The sequence below is a fragment of the Phymastichus coffea genome, unplaced genomic scaffold, assembly GCF_024137745.1.
Source record: "Phymastichus coffea isolate CEN01 unplaced genomic scaffold, Cenicafe_Pcof_1.1 PCOF00098, whole genome shotgun sequence".
In the NCBI taxonomy this organism is placed as follows: domain Eukaryota; kingdom Metazoa; phylum Arthropoda; class Insecta; order Hymenoptera; family Eulophidae; genus Phymastichus; species Phymastichus coffea.
The window spans coordinates 891554-916903 of NW_026706909.1; the positions used below are offsets into that span (position 1 = coordinate 891554).

General features: G+C 40.7%; 1 protein-coding gene and 1 long non-coding RNA gene across 4 annotated transcripts in view; one reads left to right on the top strand and one right to left on the bottom strand.

Annotated features, from left to right (window-relative positions):
• Positions 1-2592: 2592 nt before the first annotated feature.
• LOC131669944 (endoplasmic reticulum membrane sensor NFE2L1-like) overlaps positions 2593-25350 on the top strand; it is a 46807-nt gene continuing 24049 nt past the window's right edge. The window contains exons 1-3 of one of the 3 annotated variants that reach the window (XM_058945173.1): positions 2593-3038; positions 6212-6454; positions 6708-7467. In XM_058945173.1, the coding sequence (XP_058801156.1) occupies positions 7015-7467 (453 nt within the window). In that variant the 5' untranslated portion in view covers positions 2593-3038; positions 6212-6454; positions 6708-7014. Of the gene's footprint in view, positions 3039-5810; positions 6455-6707; positions 7468-25350 lie in introns of those variants that run through there. The other 2 variants (XM_058945172.1, XM_058945174.1) reach the window with 2 other exon arrangements.
• LOC131669946 (uncharacterized) lies at positions 7102-8906 on the bottom strand. The gene is made up of 3 exons (XR_009302409.1): positions 7888-8906; positions 7328-7487; positions 7102-7238 (listed from the first exon to the last, which is right to left on the bottom strand). It is a non-coding gene; the product is annotated as an uncharacterized LOC131669946 (long non-coding RNA).

The following is a 25350-nucleotide window of genomic DNA, read 5'->3' on the forward strand; positions in this document are numbered from 1 at the left end:
TGTTTAAAGTAAATCAAACTAAGTTTTCATTCTGCATTACCAATTTTTCCCCTTTGTTCCAAATCGCATCCGCGACGCGATCTTTTTAATTAGCTGACCATTTCTTTCTGTCTATGAATGCTATTGTGACGTCGGGGTCACTCTCAGGTACGCTTGGAGCAAGCGTAAACTCAGGGTTGCTCTGATTTGGCTATCGTGTAACACACAAGCCGGGACGAGCAATATTGTTGCGTTGAGAAAACTGTATGCTAACACGGAATGTAATAACCAAATGTTATTACGAACACACCAGACTCACGCTTAATGTGTTCTTAAGGGACTTTAATGGAAATTCACCAGACTCACGCTTAATGAATTTCCAAAAGAAAGGCGGATTATTTAAAGAAAGAAAAGGATAGCCAGGTTTAAAATTTTACTTACTTTTATTTTATCAATTTAGTTATTATTAAAGTTGCGTTCTCTCTGCTCTTTGGCCTCTTTCTCTCTCTATCTGCTCTAAATATACTTGGGTGATTTTTCTTCTTTGATGCTTCCTCCGGGACTCACTCACTGGTAAAAACTTCTTATTAGGGACTTCCTGGTGCTCACTCCGCACTTACTCTATCTGAACTTGACTTCCTCTAACTTATCTGACTGAACTTAACTTGACTTAACTTGCTCTCCAGCCTTGTACAGAGCTTTTTATAAGCCGTGGGTGGTTGGGTGGAAATCCCTTTCCTCAGGCCCATGAAGCGATAACGGCTAAATTTTGTATTGGTGGGAAATTTTCTAATCATATCCAGAATTTCTTTATTGGTCTGTGGGCGTGAATTTTCAGAGAGAGAAAGGGCGGTCCCTTTTTAACTTGGGCCCTTTTCTCCAGAGATGGCTCTCGGAGTGCCACTTTTAAGAGCAAGAGTAACGCTATAGCTTATAATTACTTATACATAATTGTACTAAACTTAATTAATTATGACGATACATAGTGACTATTATGAGCATTCAGAAAAATTCAAACCTTTTACGATTTATTATAAAATACATTATTGTTCTATTTATTGGTTATTCGGTGACAAAAAGGTGCGCATTATAATGGCTTACAAAATTGATGAAAATCTATTTAATATTACGAATATTTTCTTAAAAATCGGTGAGAAAAAAAAAGATAGACTACATTTTTATGGTCCCCTTCCATTATCAGCGTGATAACACTTCACGATGTATACGCGATGATCGTAGGCCCCTGTCAACACATACGTGTGGGACAAAGCAGGATAGAGCGTTGATTGTAATCTTGAGTACGCAGGCTCGGGCCACTATCAAAGTTTATATTTCGAATGCGTTTTCATCGTGGGAAATCAGGAAGGTTCCCACTCTGTTCGTCATATTTAATAATTAAATATAAAAAAAAACTAAGCTACGGCTAGCCGTTACACTATTAATCGTTATCGGTCAGCCATTGAATGCCTATTCACTTCTCGGTTACGATATTATTATTTTTTAGGTCCTTATGCAAATATAAATTGATAACAATAAATCATAAAATAGTATGTTTTGATGTTATTGACCTTGACGTATAATTCGATTATGTAAATCAAGTTCAACTACGTAGAAATCATCCATGAAAAATGTCTATTTGAAAGCATCTTTTACTGCCTTGTCGGTCACAAAATTTTCCTTGATTTATTTTGAAAATATATCGTTTTATCAAAGCCGTGTCCTTCAATGTTATCACTTAAATACTATAAAATAAAAAATAATTTTTTCACTTTCCTTTCTCTTCGCTTACTTACGAGATTTTAGTCGTTTAACGTATCATATCGGCAACTTTTTTTTTAGCTACTATACAGTATTAATCTAAGTAATGATTGTACACGATGTTTCGTTAAGATACAAGTCTATCATTAAAATTCAACTATTCGTGATGATAACTCAAATCCAATAAAGAATTTTACGAGCTACAACTCCGTAATAAAATTGCAGCTTCGCTATCTTCATGTCAAAATTTGCGATGTCGTTATAAAACCTCAGATCAGATTGCCATCGCACTCGATGTGACATAAAAACATGCAATATCGGTGCGATCGGGTTAAAAAAAAATGTGCGCGCATTCGCCCAACGAATCTCCTCAAAATCATCCCAACTACGTAAATACCCGAATCAATTGAATCTCAAGCCTCCCTCGCGAAAAAAAAAATCCGGTTTACTCGATCGCGTCCGTTCGAAAGGAAAAGTAAAGTGCGCACGCATTCGTTTTGTTTTTATCGCGACCGAAGCATGGTAGAGACAACGCATCTTCCAATAACCGTTGAGTAGCGCACGTGTTAAAAAATAAAAGAAAAAAGGACAACAGAACACAGAAAGAGAAGAGAGAGTAGAGCGCTCCTCCCACTACTGTGCGACCGAACGGCGAGAGATAGATACGACATGAATGTACACGAGACCTGCGTTTGTTCAGTTCCTCCTTGGCGTGCCGCGAAATATCGTTTTACGTGCGAGAGCGTGGCCTTTGGTCGTTGATCGACCGGCTCCTGCTCGCGACGATGGCATCGAGCGCGCCGTGTCGAGATGTACGCGAGCTCGGCGATCGGAGAGCGCGCGGCGCGGCAAATTCGAATCGCGCGAGAGACCGCGAGAATTCGAATCTGGACAGGCAGAGCGACTCGCGTATGCGTGCGATCGCGCCTGTGAGTTAAGGTCGTCCGCTATCTGAATGCGACAGAGTGAGAGAGAGAGAGAGAGAGAGTGAGCGCGCGCCAGAAGTGGGGACAGGCGTATCTGCTTCAGACGCGGAGTGGCTGCCGCTGCTCGCTGCTCCTCTCAATTAAGGAAATAACACGCTCGCGCCGAGCCAGCAGCAGCGCGCACTCGCTTTCGCGCGGACACGGTCGTTTGCGAGCAAGGATCGCCATCCCGGGGGAGACAGGATGATGATGACGGAGGATCTGCCGCGGATGAGGCCGCTGTCACCGGGTAGCCAAGTCCTACCCGAAGCCAAGCGTCTGCGGACCAGCGGCGGCGGTAGCGGCAGCGGCTCCGACAGCTCCGGCGAGCCCGAGGTGAGTCAGTGCGCTTGCGTCGCTCGTGTTTGCTGCCGTTTCGCGCGGACGAGGCCGAGGATGATTTGTGTGTGCCCTCGCTCAGAGACGGATTCACTACGTACGTCGGAGTGAAAGTACGCGTGCGTGTGCATTTGCGCCGGGAATGTCGTTCTCGCGACTTATGCGCAGCTGCTTAAATTGCACGCCGCGGGAACTGGTGACGCCCCCCCCCCGCCCCCCACCCACCCTTCCCGCCCCCTCGCGAGTGTGATTTTGCGAATTATCCATCGAAGCGCGAGGGAAATGAACGCGAACGAGAGAGACGTCGCATACGTGCGCGCGCTCGACCAGCGAACCGGTTTCCCGCTATCTGTCGCGATTTTGGCCGAATCGTCGTGGCTGACGTAATTGGCCGCGGCTAAATAACTATCCTCTACGACCGATTGTAACAAGAAAAAAAAGGAAAAGAAAAAAAGAGGCAGATACGAAGATACACGCGAGGCAGACGATTGATAAATGACGCGCGATAAGAGCGCGCGCACCACGAGAGCACGATATCGCAGGAAAACACTCGAAAAGTATGAATTATTTTCAGTTTCCGCGGCGAGCGATCCGCTCGACGCTGCTGGGCAAACACGTTAGACTTTCCGTCTAATGATTTTAGCGCTGATGTCACACGCGCGAATTGCGCAATGCGCGGAGGCGCGCTTCTTCGTACGCCGCTGCGTATTCTTCTTCTCGATTTTGTTCTTTCTTTTCTCGACGCTCTGCCCCGGGACGTCGTTGTGCATCGGCGCGCGCGCCGATTGCCATCGACGCTCGGCTAATTTCTACACGAGTGCCGGCGCGCTAATGGCATTTTTCAGCGCCCTGGTATCGAGGCTCATCGCGGCTCTAACGAGCAGCTCGCGGCTAACGACTGCTCCTCGTTCGTTGACAATCGAAGCGTTTCGGTAGCGCCATATGGAATGTAGTTTCGACGGCGCGTTGCAACTAAGCGTGTGCCACTGCTGTAGTGCGCGCGCGCGCCCTTACGACAGGCCCGATACCAGTGATATCAAAGTTAAACATTAACAAGCGAGCGCTGAAAGATTCGTTGCGTAACGGCAACGATCGCCAGCGAGTTATTTTCAATCCACCAGAACAACAATAATAATAAAGAAACGCGACGATGGAAAGGGAAAAGAATGACTGCATTGCCGGCATACGATGGTAAGGTAGACAACGTAGTGGCGATCGAATGCTTTAATACGATTGATTCGATGAAGCTTTTACCCTCTATCTGTCAATCTTCCGCTGCTGCGCATATTTTTCCCGCTAACTGCGTTATTGATGATTTTGCTACCATTTATCAGTAATTATTAATGTTGGCTTATTGCGTCGTATGCAGAGTCTGTACCGCGAGCTGACGTACGTTTCGTAACGTGCATTGTTTTTCTTATATTGCCGAAGTGAATATTTCTGAGATGCGCGTAAGATCCGAGTTGCCCCGCTGAAAAAATTTCTCTCGGGATAGCCAAAAGTTATTCCGCGTGTCAACGTAGCGCGGCGATCTGCGTGTGGGACCCCGAGAGAAAAACATTTTCCAGGGGCAACGCTGAATCATAAGGCAACGCTGAATAATCGTAAGATCAACTGATGGGAAGTAAAAATGTCCAAAGTGCAATATCGATGACGATTAGGCGTAATTTACCGGGCGATTATATCAAAATGAAACTTACGAAAATCGCTGCTCTTCGTTTTTATGCTAGCACGCGTACGAAAAATTAAGATTAGAACAAAGCAACATCGAATTGTATCTTAGTCTTGCTATTACGTCGTGGTAGCCTTAATTTTCCACGCGTAATTTGAACACCGCGAAGGCTCATGACAACGAGTACTTAAAAAAATAGCATACGAGTATTTATATAGAGAAAAAAATATCAGCATCAAGGTCATTTCCTCTTAGAAACGAGTAAACAAAAGACACTCGACCAGCAGTCGGTTAAACTTCCGCTGTCTAAATGTCCAGTTTTTCGTGTAACTTTCATATACGTATTTAACTAAAATTCACGATTTCGACACCCGTCGGTCGCCTGAAAAGCGGGTTCTCGCACGCGCTCTCGAAAAACCAGATTGTCCACTGTAATTAGCCAAGTGCACACGGCATTACGCGAATTTCTTCGGTGATGAAGATGGCAGTTGTTTCGAGGACGTTGGCTTTCACTTTGCTCGCGCCGAGCCATTAGATGTTTGCTTAACTATATGAAGTCCTTGATTTTTTTTCCTTTTCGCTAAACGAGTTTCAGCTATTGTGCGACCGTATGACTTGACGCAGAGTAATGCCGACGGCAATCGACTTTTTGTTCCTATAACGAGGATTTCAAAAGGTCACGTGTCAATTTTTTTTTTTTCCGTTCGAACCAAAATTTAATCGAGATAACGCGAACGCGCGAGTTCGCCTATTACAATCCTGCGTCTGTCAGACTCGATAGATCGCGGCGAAATGTTCTCCAACGGGCAAAGTAAAATTGAGTTTCGTAAAGGACAAATCAATGAAGCGCTAGTTTGAATTCCAATCGCTCGGAGCATCGTTTTTTATTCTCGCTTCTCGCTTCTACGCAGATCGTGTTAATATAGCACGCTCCGAAAAATGCACGATCCGAGGGATAAAAAAAACGGAAAACTCACGGCAAGCCGCAGAGAATATACATCAAGAGTAAAAAAAAAAAAATCTAAAACTCTTGAAAATCCCTCAAAAAGTAGTGTATTGATGCCCCCCGTTTGGACGAAGAAGTCGCTTTAACGGTACACCAAATTTTCTAACGGTGTCGTGCAAGCGACGGCGATGAAAAGTCTACGCGCGCACCTGTCGCAAGATATCGAATTTGTCTATTGTGAGAGTCGATGTAGCAAGAAGAAAACAAAGCCAGTGCGGCGGAGGGGCACGTCCGGAGCAACGCTACGTCCCTGCTCGTATTCTCTCTTCCTCTCTCTCTCGCGCGCGCGCGCGCACGCAGGGTAAGCTTGCTGAGTCACACGCGCGACTGGTATATACCTACGTGTTAGCTCAGTGAAGCCCACGTTGTCGCGCTTGTCGGTCGCAACGCGCAGTACGAATAATTTTTGGAGCAAGCGAATCGTGTATATATATCTCTATATATGTATATGTAGTGTGTGTGCTTATTTTCTGGCTCGCGAGAATGCCGTAGACGTGTGTCAGCGAGCGCGCCTTCGAAGGCAAGAGCGGGAAATTCAAAAGGATCCGAGGTTATTTTGGAGTGCTGTGCGAGAGCGGAAGGAAAAAAAAAGAGAGTGAGAAGTGGGAGTCGCATGTGGAGACACCGCCTCTGTGCTGCCGACTGGCTTTTCAACTCCACAAAACTAGCATTCGCGTGGTGACCGCCCGGCCTGTCTGATCAGCTGATCCTATACGCATACAATACAATAAGCAGGTACGTTCAGTTTGTGTTATATACACATATGTTTGTACACGCACCGGTGGTAGAATTTTCCAGAGTGAACCTTTGTCAATTTTTGTGCTTGCTCATCGTGTAATTGTAATGAGTTTCTTCATAAATTTATGTAGTTTCGTAAGTCACCGTCTTTTTGCTCCGAATGATTCTTCCAAATGTCGTTTTTATTAACAATGCAATGTCTTATCAATGTATAAGTTATTTTTACGTGTTTATCGTATTCTTGTTTCAGGTGCTGGAAAATTAACAACTTCATGTGATAAGAATTCAAAGTAAAAGTGTTTTTTCATCGAGAAAGTGCAAAGGAGAAACATTTTCCAAAATGTTTCACAAACTCATAGTGGTCAATATGAGAGCGAAACCACTGTGACAAAAAACAAATTTAGTAATAATTTTAGAAACCTTTGGTGTCTGTGATAAAAAAAGTTTATCTAGATACAAGGACTATTTTATATAAATAATATCAAGTTAAGTTGCACAAGTGTATTTCTGTGATAGTTTTCAACTAATAAGTTTATAATACAACTGACAAACACAACATGCTCAACCTCAAGAAATTCTACAGTGATGAGCTGCTTCAACTTGCTCTGATACTCTCATTATTGAGAGTAGATCCTGACTCATATCTTGGCCTAGATATACAAACCATAGGAGTTGGTTCATTGGATCTGAACAATGGTTCTGGTTGGCATACTGATTCGCATACTATAGTTCATAGGCCAGCTTTCGTACATCCCAAAAATCTTGACTCCATACTACTCAACTATGAGAGAGATTTGTTTGAAGACTTGAATGCTTTAGGCAGATACAATAGAATAAATGCAGCGCACAATGACATTCATGCATACTTACTGAACATTGATGACAAAGCTGGTCCAAGTGCTGCTGTCAACAATGCCACTGATGATGCACGGAATACCACCTCACCGGATCCGCCACAACCTTCGCAGACAACCAATGACAGCTTTGGACCTGCTGAGCTCACCCAAGAGGTACTATCTTGACAGGATTCCTGTGAAAACAAAATTACTCTGAATTAATGTGTGTCTCTGTCTGAATGTGTCTAATGAGTAACAAGCTTTTGTAGTCATAGAAGTAGGACTTTGAAAATTTTCCAAAGCAATGAATAATATTGCAATACATTATAATATTGTCGTGATAGAGCGAATCAGCACTGATAATTAATTGATATCGTCGAGCAACAATTTTGGCGACATCAACATAGTTGACTCCCTTATGTCTTTGTTGAGACGAGGTAATCCAGCTATGCTCGGCGCGTGGTGGAATCGAAAAAGGAGAAAATAAACTTATATTCGATTTCCTTCCCGTTGTTGCGTGTAAGGCTCAAAAGACTCGAGAGAAAATCTTGCTCCATCATTAACCGACGATTTTATTTCAAGTTACACACACACCTCTCTTTCGTTTCCTTAAAGAGCACTTTTTATTTGTTGATATAGTCGCGCAGTCGCGTCTTTAAACAATAAGCAGACATGAGAATGCGCCGCCGAAGAAAATTACTGCGCTTCGTTGCGAATTTTTACATAGATAATTTGCCCCGGGCAGTGCGCGCTAACTTTCCAAATGAAACATCGATGATGATGATATTGCGCCTCTTTGTTGCAAACTTCTTCGAATCGACTGTTCGCGCGCATATAATCCTTAAGCGAAAGATTATAAATATCTGTGATCTCACAAGTACATTTCCAGCGATGAAATCCGCGACAGAATAAAGGCAGCCAATTAAGCTTCTTGCTCTTTCTTTTTCGGCTGATAACAGACAGACGAACGTGGATATGCGCCTCAGACGTTCGCCTACGCGCGTAAAAAATAAGTCCGAAGACGAAAGAGAGAGAAGGGAAGTAATTAAGCGCTATGTAAGTTTGGCAAATGTCATGATTATCAAGATAAACAAAGCGTTGAGCGGTGCTGCGAATATTTAGAAGATGAAAAAATGCCCTGTCTTCGGCAAAAATAGCTTCTCTAACGACAAAGGCGCAGCGAGCGACGACCTCGTTCTTTTTTCGCGCGTCGATCCTTCTTTCTCACTCTCAGCGAGTGTGTCTCGAAATCGCGCGACCTTGACGGATTTTTAAGGCACTTTTTATCCGCTGTTAATTGACGACGCGATGAGTCAGTTAGCGTTTCTTTTCGGTTTTTACGTTACGCCTGCAAGCACAATTGCGAACTGCGTGCACGCGGCTTCCGGTTTACATGGATTCGTTCGCTTTTTTCGTGGTCGTTAGGGTTGACCTATGAGAAAAAAGAAATATGTTTTTTTAATCTAAAATTACCACGACAGATTTGAACTTCGTAATTAGATATGCACGCATACCTCATTCATAATACCGAATTTATTACTGTTAAATTTAAACGACTTCATAGCTTTTCTTGTCCTAAAAATACGCAACGGGACTTTACGTTACGAAGTACGATCAAAGCTAGTTAATTAATCATTTTAAATTTTATAATATTTTCGAACAAGCGAACTTCTTCGGATGAAAAGTGGCAATTAAAAGTAACGACACTTCGTTAAGGCTAGAAAAATCATGTAACAGTTTTGTAAAAGCAGTCTGTATAATTCAGTCTACGTATTGCAATAAACAACTTTATCAGCAAGAACTATTCATTCAGTACACTTGAGAACTTTCTCACTTTCGTCAAATCTGTGCGCGTATATATGTATATATTTAAGTCAAGAGAAATACACTAGTTTTCTCGCCGCCGAAAAATCAAACCTCTCTTCGTTCCAACCGTATTTACGACCTTCTTAACCGCGGCGAAACAAAATACCGAAAAAAACGTGCTCTCGGAAGGGTTATTGGCACTGCTTTGGCGATTTAAACGCCCACGCGAGCCACTGACCCGCTGACCAGATCCCAAGGTCGGCGATCGTCTCTTTTACCCTTTCTCTCTCTTTCCCTTGCACGCCGTTTATTTTCGCCGATGGTCTCGTGTCTGCGTTCTTTCTTTTATTTTTTTATTTCTTTTTCTCCTTTGTGCTGTCATCGTCGATCTTTTGACTTTCGAAATGCAGCTGGTTTAGACTGAAAGGGAGCGATTACCGATGGAATGTTGAAATTTATCAGTGGAACGTTTGGACAAAATATTTTTCTGTGCTAAAAATAACTTTTTGAAAATTCATATCTGGCATGTGTGCGATACTGAAAAATCTTTCGAAAATGTCTTCTTTTGTTTTTTTTTTTAATAGTGAATTCACTTGGCGCGTCAATTTTTATCATTTGAAATTCAAAATTACAGCCCCGCTTGCCAGTTACGCGATCCCCGCACACTTTACACCGAAACTGGAATAAATTTAACGACCACGTAAGTCTTTTCGAATGAAAAAAAAAACGTTTGTTAGCTATGTAATTTATGAGAACGGTATTTTTTCCAGATTTGCTTTCCTTGAGATATTTTTTGAAGCCGTAAAAGAGGAAAAGGAAACGGTGTAACTATTAATTAAGTCAGGAGGATAAAATAATCTGTTTTCTGTATTTTTACAATTCGTATCATTCGGAATTGCGATGAATGTTGTATTTACTCAAAATGAAACTGATGTAAACAAAGTTAACAAGTAAAACTGAGTCACTTTTATTCTTTCAAGACCTAAAAAAATATTTAAAGCAACGTCCTACTTCAATCTAACTACTATGCAACAACAAACAGTAGAAACGGTATTTTATGAACTCCAAAAATACCCCCATCGTATTGCGTAATTAATCGTCTGCTTGCCCGCATCAATTTGAATTCTTTGAAAATCAAGGAAAGGCGCATCGATGCCAAGGCCCGCCAAATTCAAATGTCTAAGCGATCGCGCGAAAAAGAACTTTTTCTTGACGGCCTTCATTACATGCAGGTCGCCCATATTGGTACGCTCTATTCCCTGATATAGACTGATACTTGACGATTGACGATAGGCGATTTTTGTGATTCCGTTTACAAGGACTAGTATGGCTGTGACTTGAAAAGTACTAATTACTTTGGCATATTACGTGTCGTGCAACGATTAAAGTCGAAGAAAGTATTTCACGCTAACGGATGTGTTTCTAGAAAATAAATGGTTTGGTTTGACAATATTTTCGATTTAATTAGATTTTTATGGATTTCGGAAAATTGGATTTTATTTTTTACTTATCGAATACTCTTTGGATAAAAAGTACTTAAGAATTTTTAAGATAGAAAGTACTTAATAACATTATGTTCTTAAATACTTATTAATAAATTTCCCTCAATTTTTAACAACAATTTTCAGCATAAAAAAAAAAACAGAATCAGAATCAAAGTACATCCCGGAAACTATCATAAACAATCAAACATAACATTAACCATTGTAACCAGCCGTTAACTATTACAAAAATAAAAGTCATGAGCAAGTATATATGAACCTCGATCAAAGAATTCCTCGCAAGGTCGTCACGATTTATAAGTCTCGCATCACTCTCTTCGCCTAGATAGCAGCGCAACACCTATGCCTGTTTTATCGACGGCCTTCCATAGAGGTCTGCAAACCTCGTTTCACTTTTTTTTCTTTAGTGCTCTTGATTATGGATTGACGCGTGCAACAATGCATCTGGAAAATACATATTTGATAAACTTATATGCAAGGTGGTTATACCAATCGTTTACCCGCTTGCCTGTTACGTTATGATTTTTCTTTGAGGAATAGAAATATGAACATTTCATTGCTGTTTTAACAAAAAACCCATTTAACGAGACATTCTTCTGTTTATCAAATTCTTCTTTGAGTTGGATTTTTACAATTGACGAATTTTTGGTAAAATATGTATAACAATTTTTATCAAGTTTCGACAATCTGTCTTCGGAATGTGTCGATCTACATAATCTGTACAATCAGTTAATTACCCGAAGCAAAGGCGACTCATCAAGCACCCCATTAATGTCTCTGCGAAGCGTCAAGCTGTATTTACGATGAGCAAAAAAGACGGCAGAAACAGCGAAATTGGATACGCGAAAAGCGTGCGAGTGAGAACAAGAAGCTGCGCACACGCGCGAAACGAAATGGGAATAACATGCACGGGTTATTATTATTGCATCGCTCGAGAGATTTTCGTGTTCTCTTGTCTCGCACTCTTTACGAACGCACAAGGCGAAAAATCTTTGCCGCAACGCAAATGCCGCTCAAGTATTTATTTATATAAAATAGAGACCTTTCGTGTTTTAGTATTATTTTTAGGTTTTTTTTTTAGGTTAGGTATGTTACGGGATAGATCTCACATCTTAACTAGTCATCTGTATTACTTATGTTTCTTGGTACAAGATAAGTATGTTTTGGAAGTCTTTAAAGTGACTTTATTGATTTGAATTGGGCGAATAATGTTTACTTACATTTTTTAATAGTTGTAAGCAAGATACATAACCTATAATTAACACGGAGCGATAATAGATTATATGTTTACCCAGAAATAACATGTTCAAATTAAAATAGTACTGACCTTCATAAGCTATCAAAATATGTTTTTTTTTTCAAATTGTTCAGTATTTTTTTTGTAGTTCATACAATTATTTTAGTAGAAATTCTTCAATTTTTTGCATCTCTACATCACCGCTGAAATAAAAATGTCAACTCCGTAAATTAAATTTATAAATATCACGCACATATACGTCGAACAAAAAAGTTGGTTATCATATGTTTTTTTAACATTCAGAAAAAAAAATCACAGTCGATCAAAGAAATTCATCGTGCCAGTTCCAAAGAAAAAGAACTTTTTATAACACCACACACCACCCTGGAAAATGTTTTTAGCGCACCAAGGACGGTACACTGCAGTTTTTTTAATGTGCATACGATAATGAAAATAGTGCTGAGCTCAATATATCTTTCTTGTAATTCGAAAATTACGAACGAGGCAGTTTAAATTTGGCGAGTTATTTTACTCGCACATATGCATCATTTTATTGCGCATCCGCTTGAAACTTTACGCGAGTGAGATAACATTGGTTTATCAATTACGTGCTTTTTTCTCGTAGACAATGATCTCTTAAGATGCATCGATATGATTCATAAGTTTGATATATATTAGATTTTCTTTATATATAATAAGATAGCATAATTTTCTCCAACTGATATCGCAAACTTAGGAAGAGATAAATAATATTCATTTTACATCATCGTTTTTCAAAAACCATTCCTTATTGTAAGCTCACCGAAAAAAAAATGTCTTAATTCGTGAAAGCCGGAGATGCTCCCGGTGGTATCTACGCGCCTGAGGCTTCAATCGCGCGATGACCCGTACGCCTGGCGCTGTTGCCAAATTTACGGCGATTTAAACGCTGCCGGTGTGCCATCCACGTGGTCGACGAGTAATTCCACATTGCTGCATCTGATGCAAACTTTTCAAACTATTTCTTTCTCTTCCCGTAATCTTGATTAATAATCAAGAAAGTTTTAAGATCACAATTGTAAACTTTTGATAAAAGTTTGTTCGATTTCTCAAAAATGCACTTTAACTCCAGTAAAATTACAAATTCTAAGAATAATTGCTTTCGAGTATTCTATTATATATATTATTTATCGTGATAAAGACGCATGCGAAACTTCTGGTCACTTTGGTCGTATTATCGACTGACAAGTCACGTCAATTTTCGATAACGCAAATAAAACACAAAAAATATACAGCAAGGAACTCGCAAGGTCGCCAAGTGCGTATGACATTGTTGAAGATTATTTTATTATATATTGTTTTTTTCGCTTATTTAATTTTGTAGGACATGCTAGCTTTTTCTTTCACGCAATTATCTGAAACAGCGAAAAATTAATGTTACTATTTGACTCATTAATCGCGTCAGATCGCATGAATCATTCATTTCGTAAAAAAAAAAAAAAGTAATTTAACTCTTTTGTATTATACACTCTGAAGCGTTTTCAGAAACGCTCGACCAAAGCTCGCCTTTCCCCCCGGTGCACATCCTCGGCCTTTACGATGCAACAGGCCAGTGAACGTATAAATTAAACGCCTCACCGAGTGCCAGAGATCTTCAACCTTTCCTGCTTTAGTATCGATAAAAAACAAAACCATCTTTCGGTTTCTTTCTTGAAGAACGAAACGAGAGTGAACATAGTTGGCCGATCATTTCAAAGTGCACTTAGTTCGAAGGCGGGGGGGGGGGGGGGGAGATTATTGATTTCTGCGTACATATATCAATCACGCACGAGACTCGCTTGTAATGGAGCCTTTGTTTCTGTACACCTCTGGAGTTTCGCAGTGGCAAGGCATCGCGTTGGAAAATGCCGCGCATTTGTATAAGTGAGTCACCTGTGGAAAAGCCTGCGTCCTGCGTGTTTTCTTGGCACGTGCTACCCGCGCGCCGGTGAACGCACGGCCGCGCCGCTTGTACTTAATTGCTTTCCAAGCTGCTGCTGTTGCGAAGCTTTTCGCCTTTGACGTCACGGCGTGGAAGATTAAAAGTTAAAGGAAATGTTGGCTGCCACGTGAAACCACTGAAAATCGAATAAATGATTATCCGGCGCGGCTGCCGCGAAGAAAGGAGAATTATCAATTCCCGTTGCCGATTTTTTCGCGTCTCCTTTTGAACGACGGTGCCCGGATTAACCTTACATTCGTTTATTTTTTTTTTGTTTTTTTACGCGCGCTTTTCTGATGCTTCCTTTTCCTGCATCCTTTCGAACTTAGATCTTCGTGATCTACAGCTTCGAAGTTGCAACGAACAAAAAACATTAATAAATTATTCAATAACTTATCGCTGACACGTGACAATTCGAAGCAGCGACATAGAAATCGTTAACCTTTTCACTTGGCAATACTTCGTTGTCGGAATGAAAAATCTTGCGTTAAAATGGTCTCTCGCTAAGCGAGATTTCATGGCTGGGTACGCAGCCGCTTAGAAATAATTGGACTATTGCATACAATGAGCAAACGCTATAAATCGGTCGTTAACCGCAAACACTTTATATATCAAGTTCAATTGACGAGTCGGCTATGAAGGAATTTTGATTACCTAGTCGCGAGTGAATGCACTTCGATCGTTTGATTAGTGAAAGCCGACCTACGCTCTTTTTATTTTCTCTCCCTCTGTCGTTGTAAAGTTCTTCCTTCCTATTACCTATTTGATGAACAGTTTCTTCAGTCACGATTACCGATGAAGTTTCGGAGTGATTACAGGTAGATCAAAGGAACTGAAACTTTAGGATTAAAAAGATGTATAATTCGTCGATTTCGTGCGTTTTACACAACTATTTGCAATAAAGAAAATAATTACCCCCGCGTAGAACTCTGAAACGCATCCTCTCTGTTTCGGATACAGGAAGTGCCACAGTGAGTGCCGATAAAGTTGCCACAGCGTTGCCACGAATTCGAAGAGAAACAGGAGGCGAAGCAGTCGAAGGGCCACCGTACGGCGGAGCCGCGCGCTGACCCGTTGGCGCGCGTGTGTCCATAAATTTTCATGAATTATCATAAATGCCCCGGTGGCGCATGCAAAGCGAGCGCCGCGGCGAGCTCGAACCGCTGACCTCTCCTCTTTGCTTTTGCACACGGCGGCTCCGCGGTCGTCGCCAGTCGTCTGGCCCGGCATGTCGCGCGACGATCAACGCACACTCCTACCCGGCTGACAGGAGGCGACCGCCGCGAGAGCATGTCCCGGAAAGCACTGTGGTCGGGCAGCATGTCCAGGCGGAAGAGGAAGTATCCCAAGATGATATCGGTCTTCGTTCCCGACGATGTGCGTGTACTTTCCTGGCTGCCCGTCGAATTTTAAAGTGCCTCCTTTACCAAAGTGTAATTAACCTCGCGCAATTGCGATTTTCAACGTGCGCGCGATTGTCGCTCTGGGATTGTGAAATCTCCGGTTTGTTGTCCTATCTATCGCATGAAAGAAAAACTTCCGGTCAGGAGCTGTTCGGTTAATCCAGAATACCTTGACAGTGCGCGTACATGCGATTCAAATGATAATTTGCTCAAAATATATTTATAAGTTATCCTTGTAAAGCGCCGCGATTCAAAAGAATTCCAGTTAATTTTTTTCCCTCTCTTGTGTTTCAGGTACGTATAGCGTCAAAACTATAGTATCGAACGATTTCTATATCTTGGTTCTGCGCATTAGGTGAGTTATCTGTAAATTATTTACAAAACTCCGATGATACGTGACAGATAACGCGAAAGACAAAAAGAAAAGACAAATCGTTTTTTTCTTGTCGTTATATTTTTATCATAGAGCAAAAAAAAAAGAGAAGAAAAATGCCGCGCTATTTCCACAGCTCAATAAATCATTCGGAAAGTCGGCTAGAGCGGAGCGCGCGTTGTCAAATAGGCGATTCCCCTCGAAAATGCGACCGAAAAACTCGCGCGCGCCCGACGAGCGAAGACATCTCCGAGGCGGCGCAGCGCTTCCACGCGGAGAATTCGAGAGGACAGGAGATTTGTCGCGCTGGGCGTGAAAAAAATAACTGACGCGCGCAGGAGTGCAACACACCGATGACCTTTGAACGCTCAATAACCTTCGGGAATTTTATGTTTTGCCAATTGTACTTCCGCGTTGGAGGCGTGCATCGCCAACTATGATATATATATATATTTTTTTTTACCGCAAATTGTAGTTTGACTCCGACTTATCGATAGAACGGTGATAAGGTAGATTCCTCGCTTGCTATCGATAATCTTTGTGGTGGCGATGGGTTGAATCTTTTGAAACGAGATTACGCCACCAGCTGTTCGCCAAGAGAAAAGAGAAAAACGCGGCAGTTAACGATACCGATGTCCGACTTTGTTTCTAATCCTAAATCAGAATATAAAGATAACGAAAGTATTACTTAAAGTCTAAGAGCTAGTAAAGGATATTTTTTCTTTATATGAATTTTTTTACCTTTATTAGGTTTTTTAACTTAAATCTCCTTAAGAAAGCTATTGTTTCAATGAACACAGTGAAGTGCAACCACTCGTCGTTAAATAGCAGCTTAATCCGTAAAGACATCGTTTTAGACAGTAGTTGCCAATGTGGCGTTTTGGACCTTTTTTGAACGCGCGTTTGATCAAGTTCCATGTATGATAAGCTCCGAAAATGTTTACTCAGCGATATTAGACTTGTCTATAGGAATGCTCATTTTTCTGTTATATCTCTATTAACATTTAATAATGTAATTGTCTCACAAAATATTGCGAAAATGAAAAATCTGACTGTGTATTATTATTACGTTTATATAATCTTATTTTGAGTTGAAATAGCGCGCCTTTTTGTAGGTTTTTCTATGTGTAATGTATCTAATCTATGACTGTGTTCTCAGATATCTTAGTGTATCATGGCAATATATTTTCCTTGTGAGCCAATAAAATTACTATCTATCTAACGCAGTGGTTCCATGTAATATGACGGAAATGTATAAATTTTTATAAGCTAATAAAATCACTAATAAATTCATAACGCGAAAGTTCCTACCAATAAAAACTTACTATACTGCATTATAATGAAGCTTCGATCGAAAACTTTTTTTGCCGCTGCTTTATTATTATTATTCTTGTTGCATTGAAGTGTCACATTGGCAATGAATTTCAATTTACTATTTCACTATTTTTTTCATTTGTTAAGAAACGATCACTTATAGACTCAGTCAAAGAACCAACTATATATATTTTATGAATGTCAATGTCTTTTACGTAATTCAAAGTGCAGCTGATCTATACTCGCGTAATTTTCATGACACGAATAGAAGATTCGAAAAAAGACGATTGTTAGGCATTGTTATTATTCCACTTACGGCGGCCGTTAATTTGTATAACAAGGAATCCGAAGTTGGCTGGCGTTTGATATGCGTTAATCTCGTCCTAAATCCAAGACGTCTCGTCCATGAAAATTCGCGACTCAAAGCTACGAGCAGAAATCCTCTCGTCCTTTCAAGTGCCGCGCACGGAAAGCTCACTTAAACCTTATATTTCTTCCAACGAGCCTATTAATAACAGAGCAAGACTGATTCCGTGACAGTTCCGTCTAATTGTCGATTGAATTCGCGATCTTGTCACGCGAGCTCCGCGCGGCGTACACGTAGACGCGCTCAAGCGACAAAAACAAAAATAGCATCTCTTTGCCAAATGCTCAATTTGTCGAGATACGCGGCGTGGTGGCGACGCGAAGACGGATTATTGCCGGTATGAACGGCGCGAGCTTACGAATGACGCGTCTACGGAGGAACGTGATAAGATGAAGCCGCTTTGGAATCGCGGGCATCCTTCGCGCGGCGCGTCGGTTTTTCCAATGTCGCGCGCCTCTTCTCCGTTCCGATTTTCGCTCTGCGACGTTCGCGCTCGTGGCGTGAACGAGAGAGGGCAATCGAAACGGTCAAGCGTGGTACCATCGAGAAGAATGTCCAAACCGTGCCCGACTAGACCGAAGACCGAGCGCCTCGCCGTCGGATCCTCGTGGAAAGTCACAGTCGCCGGGGGCAGGTGAGCGAAAGCCAACTTCGATTAACGGCGAGAGCGCTGGGCACTTCGTGTCTGTCTCAGCCAATCAGGCAGCCCACTCAACCTCCAAGATCAACGCCGCTCCCCCCCTCCCCCCTCCTCTCTCTACGTGCATATTAGTTTATCCGAATGGGAGGCAACGGCCCATCGCCCTTTTCGTGTTTGTACAGGGCGGAGCTTTGTTATAACGAATGCGCGAAGCGAATATAACAATCTTATCTCGAGCGTGCGACTCTGGAGACGTAGTCGCTTAGAAGCAGATTGCAATAACTGGGATGAACGATTAAAAATAGAACCAATTTGTGCGAGTTTTCCCCGTTGCGTAACACGTAAATCGAGTGAGAAAACAAAATACGAATCAATATTTCAATGCTGTTTGACGTTAAAAAATCCAGGTAAAAAATACGCAATGTACAGTGTGTTATTACGTGCTACCATAAGAGCCAATAAAAAAAAATGAACGTAAAAAAACATTGTACCTCTAACGACAAAATTACACTTTGATGAGGTCACCTCCGCAATCGATTCGCGAATCCATAAAGCCGCATCGTTGCAATCGTGAGAATAATGTCGCGACAGTAAGTTCGTTATCATTTTTGTTTTTGTTTTTGTTTTTTTCTTTTCTTTTTGATACTTTACCAGCCGTTTTTTAATTATTTATTTTTTCCTAACGAGACGATTGACATCGTGTAGAAATAATTGAACGGACAGGAAACGGATCGTTGTCGTCTGTCGTTACGTCGGCGATAAGGAAAAACAAAAACAAAACTTGCAAGTTCGAAAGTGCCGGTGGACAATCAATTCGCTAAATTATTTGTTGCGACTGTCAACGCTGGCGAGTGCGTAGCGCTGGAGTTCTCCAAGTTGCACTTTATCGATTTGCTTGTTTACCCACACTTTGCGCTCGGGCAGACTCGTACGGCCGTTGACGAAATTATGGAAAAATACAATCCGATCGATCAACACTCGGCATTGACATAAACGAATAATTGTAGCCTGCAAGTGTGTCATTCTGATTCGCACAAGCGATATTAGTGCGGGAATTCTTCAAAGTTCGCCAGGCAGAAACATCATCTTCGAGATAAAGCCAGCTAAAACCAATTATCGGAGTGTTGCACGCGTCAGGAGGCTTTGCTTGCGGAACAACATTTTTTTCAGATTGATCCAATTATAAAATGAATCGCGTGTTATGTTGCGTAATAGTTTATCTCTTAATAATAGAGATTCCGTAAAAAACATTTTATCTGCACTTCAAACCATAATATTTCGAGCGTATGTCTGCGTAAAAAACAAGCTTCATCGAACGGCGGCGACATTTGAAGTAGTAGGTATTCTCGAAACACGCCACTAATACCTAGTTGCGCGGACGTCTCTTTAGTAGTTTGAAAAAAATTATTTTTTCTCCGAAATACGTCACACTCGCGCGTTACATTATTCCTTGTGTTGAGTTATACCAAAACGAGATGGCGTATCAGTTGAAACTTTTCCATGCCGTTCTTTCTTTGCGAAACAGGACTTCACCTCCGCGTGGTTTCTCGCTTAACGTCAAAGCGATCCGGAAACAATATTCCAAAAGCTCTTTGCCTCTAAAATGTCGTCTAACGAGGCGCCACAACTTATCACTCTAAAAGTTTTGTCTCTGAGCTTATCGCGAATTAAGGTACAGAGAGAGAGAGAGAGAGGGGGGGGGGAGGAGGCTCGTAGTTTGCACGCGACGCGCGACACTTGGCGGCAGTAATCATCCAACTGTCCAGCATGCTGGAGTTCAAGGTGTGTTTTTCTCTTGCACTTTTTGTCGTAGTCGCGTGCAAGCTCGAGCTTTCACGTGCGTTGTGCGGATGCAGGTGCGATTCGTGGATTTGCTTTTTTTAGCTTTTAGTGCGAGACGTTGTGCTGCAGTTTTTGCTTGATCGACAGCTTGCGTAATTTTATGATGAATGTTCTTAATGCGAAACGCTCGGATGTGTTTACATGTTCAACGTGGTTTTTCGAATGTTCTTGCGAATGTGCGGTAGGTTAGCTGCGTTGAATGAAAAAGTACCGGTGAAACGACGCGTGCCTATACCTTAGGAATCTTTGAAATAGATTCCCATGGATATTGATTACACTTTGCACTTTCTACGTTATCATACCGAGAGGGTCACTGCTGAACAACAGGAAAAATCCGTCCTAAAATATTTCGAACGGGCCAATTTTTCAACAATTTGCTTTTTATTCGCGCTGGACTGTGAATCACAACTTTTAACGACGGTCATAAACATTTGAAAGCCAGAAAGAGCACTTTTTTGTTTGAATTTTATCGAGATGTCGCTTACATCGACCGGTCAAACACGTTTTTCTCACCGTCAACACGTTAATCCCCCGCTTGTGTCAAGCCTGCGGAAATATGGAGATCCTCTTTGTGATTCGACAACAACATATGTATCATGTGTATCCGATCGATTTATTATTCTATTATATAGTTGAAGATCGTTAAGCATATTGTCCATTTTCGTATGTAACAAATAGATTTGCCAGGAAAGTGATTTTTTTAGGAGGCACAGAGTAATATGAATTAGCATTGAATTATGTTTTACTACATTGAGAAAATTGCTGTAACAAAATGTCCTGTAGTAATCGTGGGATATACTCGAGTAATTATAAAATTGATTAAACTTTTATTGATTTCTACCATGGCCATAATTAATTCTTATATGACGATACTAAGGAGTTAATTGTAACAAATAATAAAAATGAATATGTTATAATAATTATTAACATACGTTAGAATATTTGGGAAAAATTATTGATATGATTTGAAAATGTTTACAATAAACATATCGAAAATCCTTGGGACTTGGGGTCGGATTGAAGCCTCTAGCGCATGCGCAGTAGCACTTACATATAGTGTAGAAGCAACTGGTTCAAACAATAAGTTGCAGAGGATACGTGTAAATAAATGGCAGTTCAATCCTCGCAAGAGGCAGAATGTACATTTAATTACTATATAAGAAAATGTCAGTCTGCATCGTGCACGTAAACATGTGTGCGGAATTAATAAATAAACAAGTTGCGCAAAATATATAGATATAGAGGTAATAACGGTAATGCACTGATGAATCACATACACTCTACTCTAAAAAAGAATTTCAAGATTAATATGACCTTCGTCAATAATTTAAATCAAATATAAAATTTTAATTTAGTTTTCAATAAAAATTGCTATGTACATAGTACAATTTATCGCACTAATCTCCAGCATTCCGTTTATAGTAGTATTTACTATGGGCTCTTTACATACTATATTGCACAGTAAAACTTTTAACATTTGAATTTTATTATGTTAGGTAGGAATGTTTACGACAATCAAAGTATATTCCGCGATTGCTATTTATTTTGTAGTAGTTTTACGACGGTTTATGGCAAATTTTATAATACTGCTTTCGGAGGTTCCAATAACGAATATAAACATCGATAGCCGATGTTTCTCTTACGTATTGTTTGCATGCAGATTGATCGCAGATCTTTTAGTTTTACCGATAATTAATCGTTACATACCTTTTAAAATTGATGACCACTTTATGTTTACTAATAAAAATAATTGGAAATTGTCCTTTTTGTTCATCAATTAGTTCTACAGAAAATTAAAAGGTTTCTAAAAAAAAATTTTTTATGAAATAAATTTTCATAAAATACAAAGAATTGTTACGTATCAGTGATCAATCAAATATATTTTCAATTTAATCACATACTAGGTAAGATGATAAAAAACGTGGTATTATTTAACATTCAAATCAAAGTATTTTAGTTCGATTACAAAATTTGAAGTAAGTTCTAGTAGATAAGGCAAAATCAAAGATTTCATTCGATAGAAAAAAAATGACCTGAACAAGTCGTTTTATAATTCGATAACAAACTTTTTCACTTTCTGTTAGCTTAGCAATAAAGAATCTAGATAAGAAAGTGTACGCATTCTCTCTAAAATATTCTTTTCTCCCGCCGACGATGCACAGTCAGTCATACCATGACCGAGAAATTCCATGCAAAAATAAAATGAGATTCGCGATAACGCGCAGATAAGATTTGTCTCTTTTTGTGAAAAATCAGTCGGCTGATAAAAATCACCTTATCGATTAATGTTTCAATAAAACTTGAATATTTGTATAATTTTCAATTACTTTCAATTTATATGTTGAAATTTAGTTATTTAAAAAATCATGTATTTAATTCAATTGAAAACTATAAATTTTATAGTCGAGGAATTCGATATAATAAATGAAAAGTTACAGTTAATGAATGAACTGTCGTAACTTGCACCGTCGAGCAAATCCACGTTCAAGTTCATGGATCACGCGAGAGATGGCAGTGCCTTGCCTTTCGCGTTGTCAGTCCTGGGCGCCACGGTTTTAGCAGTCCTGGAATTTACAGATAACGTGATTTTATTAAAAATTAAAAAAAGCTAAGTTGGCGAAAAGCGACGGGAAAATTGGATTTGATAATTGTTGGATGGAAAAGTTGATCGGAAAAACAGGAATTGAATTCATTGACGTGGAATTTACGAGCGAAGGGCAACCATTCGATTACGAAAACGATTGAACTCCGACAGGTGTCGTAGCAGCTTTTACTTTATGCTTTTACTTCGCTTTCTCACTCGCAACGCGAAGCGCATTTGAAAGGGTTGAACAAAAATGTAAAAACGTACGAGACTCCGCGTCCGCAAGCTCGAGCGCATCGGTTCAATCAACCTTCGAAGCATCAATGTCAATCCACCCCGTGGAACATTCCTTAACTGCATTCGGACAAATGAATTGTCGTCCGCGCGGCCGGGAGAGACAACTCGCCCGGTGAAGCGTATCAATCACGCACGCGAGCCGCAGTCGATCGGGAAAAAAATTAGTCATAGCGGCAACCGATCGACGCGCCGATAATGAGTCGGCGCCAAAAAAAATCATCATTGCCGGTGGCGCAACGTTGACAAATCGTCAAAGACAAAAGATCCAGATAACGGGGATCATCTGCACGTGTGCGTGCGTGTGATTCTCTCTCGCGACCTGTCGGGGGAATGAAAGAGTTTATCTTCGTCGGATTCTTGTTTGCTCGCGGTGTCGGAATTCTCATCTATTTACATGACCTTTCGCGCTGCTTTTTTTACCCGATCTCGTTTCGTCTCTGCCGAGGGATTGTCTTGTTATATTTCGCGTTTTAACCATACACTACAATATACATGTTTTTTTACCTTGTACTGCATTTTCAGGCGTCAGTGTTTTCAATTAAAGAAATTTACTTATGTGTCATTACAAATTCAAATAATAATTTTCTTACGTTAAGAATAAACATTTTTTTTTTTTAAGTTTTCGACAAAATTTAAGCTCTTCGGAAGTTGAAAATCAATCTTCGTTTCTTTTTTACGCGAATCAAACTGTGTAACATGTTTTTTTTAACAAACAAGATTCGTAAGGCGGGAACCTCATTTTGAACCATGAAAATCAGTGGAAATTCTCGTAAAACATTTGGAAAACCATGTGCCAACAGTTCGCCAAACCCAAAATACAAGCGAAATGGGCAAGAATCGACACAACGTGGGGATGCCACTTGGTTACTCGATAACCACGCCGAAAATAATCCGAAGATTTGAGCGTCGAATGATGAAAAATGAGAAAAGACCACCGTCGACGCGAGTGCTTGTATTACCATAAACACCCTCGCGCGAGAGAATGGAAAATAGTTTTCTCCGTCGCGTCGTCGTCCTTTCTTTCTCTGTTGGAGCGGCGCGCTCGCGGAGAAATGCAGAGTGAGCCCAAGTGACTAATGATCTCGGGCGGCGCCACCGACAAAGAGAAAGCCGAGGCCTCGTATTTAGTGCATAAAACAATTTTTTCCTCCTCCTACAAACGTCGATCGATAAGCCTTGTGAAATGATTTATGCTCCACGCGCTGCCGACGCTGCCGCCGCCACCGCCGCCTCTCGAGCACCTTCGGCATGTTCATTTTCCAAAGGGAGAAATTCTGTATCTTATTCGTTTCGTTGCAAATTTTTCCCGTTGCGCAATGAACGAACGAAAGGCCGGATAATCGTGCGCCGCGTTGTCAATGTATATTCGTTTCCGGGCATTGAAAGACTACGGCAACTAAAAGAAAAAACCACTCCAATTGAAACTACATGGTGTCGTTTTGTAATGAAGAAAGTCCCTATCGTTCCGGACGCCAGGAGAACATTGATTTTCCAGGTCACACGTATGTTTCACATCCGAAACCCAAGGCGCGCTTCGCGTATCAAAGGGAAAGAAAGGAGATCCGCGCGCGTTCATAGATCATCAGTCACATTTTTGTAGAAAAGGATCGAGGGACAAGCGTTTCGAGAGGAGAAGAGTGTCGTTACAACCTGCTCCACCTGCTAATGATTATTGCGCGCGCGCGCGCGCACCTACAATAGCTATTATTGTCGCAGCGGAGAGATGCCTATCGAAAAGTACTTTTTGAGGATTATGAATAATGAATTCGTAAATGCGGTTATTAATAATGCGGGCCCAACGCTATGAGGCGGGGGTGTTGCTTGCACACTACGCCGCGTACACGATGAATTTTTTCTCGAGCAAATTTATTTTCAAGAGATTACGACCAGCGTTTTCTCGCGCCTCGAGCTGGATTTCTCAGGTGGTAAGAGTGAAACACGACGATCAAATATTTACGTAAAAGTCGCGCGCAACCTTCCTGAAAGCTTCTTCGCGGACTCAAAAAATCATTCGACGTCCGCGCGCTGATCTGAATTTCGTGCGCCCTTTCCTCTTGCGGCTCAATTCGTCGGAATCAGAGTCACGGACAAATAAATAACGAAAACGAGCACGCGAGAATGAAGCGAAGGAGAGGGGAAAAAAAAGCATTTCCCGAGAGAGGTGCGCCGCGCTCGCATCGATCATACGACTGTGTGCTCGCACGTCAAAATATTTCGGAGGATCGAAGGCCCAAGGGCCACGTATGTCTCTTTGTTGAGACTGAACGATTCGTTATATATTATTTTTATTGTCAGTGTCGAATGTGGCATATACTTTAGGGAATTAAACAATTTTTTTTTATCTATGTTGTTGGAACGTTGAAAATCAATATTACGATTTTTTTTCGGTAAGTGGAAGGAAAAGCGAATAGTTTTAACTTGTACATGAAAGTTTCAACGTTTTCGAAAGCTTTTTTGTATTGAAGAACAGAGTTTTGATTCAAAATCAAGAACAGAGAAGGAATTTTTATTTTTTTTTTAAAAAAGAAGCAAACGAGATTGAAAAAAGTTTTTGAAAAAAAGCTTTATTATGACGAATCTTTTACGTATTGACTTAATAACAATGTATGTATTTTAGACTAATCAAAATAATATCAAATCGAGAAAAAAAATTTTGTTTCAGCCATATATTGCCTGTTATTCGTTGCCCATTGTGTTTGTAGTTTTTAATTTATTTCATAAAAGAAGTTTTA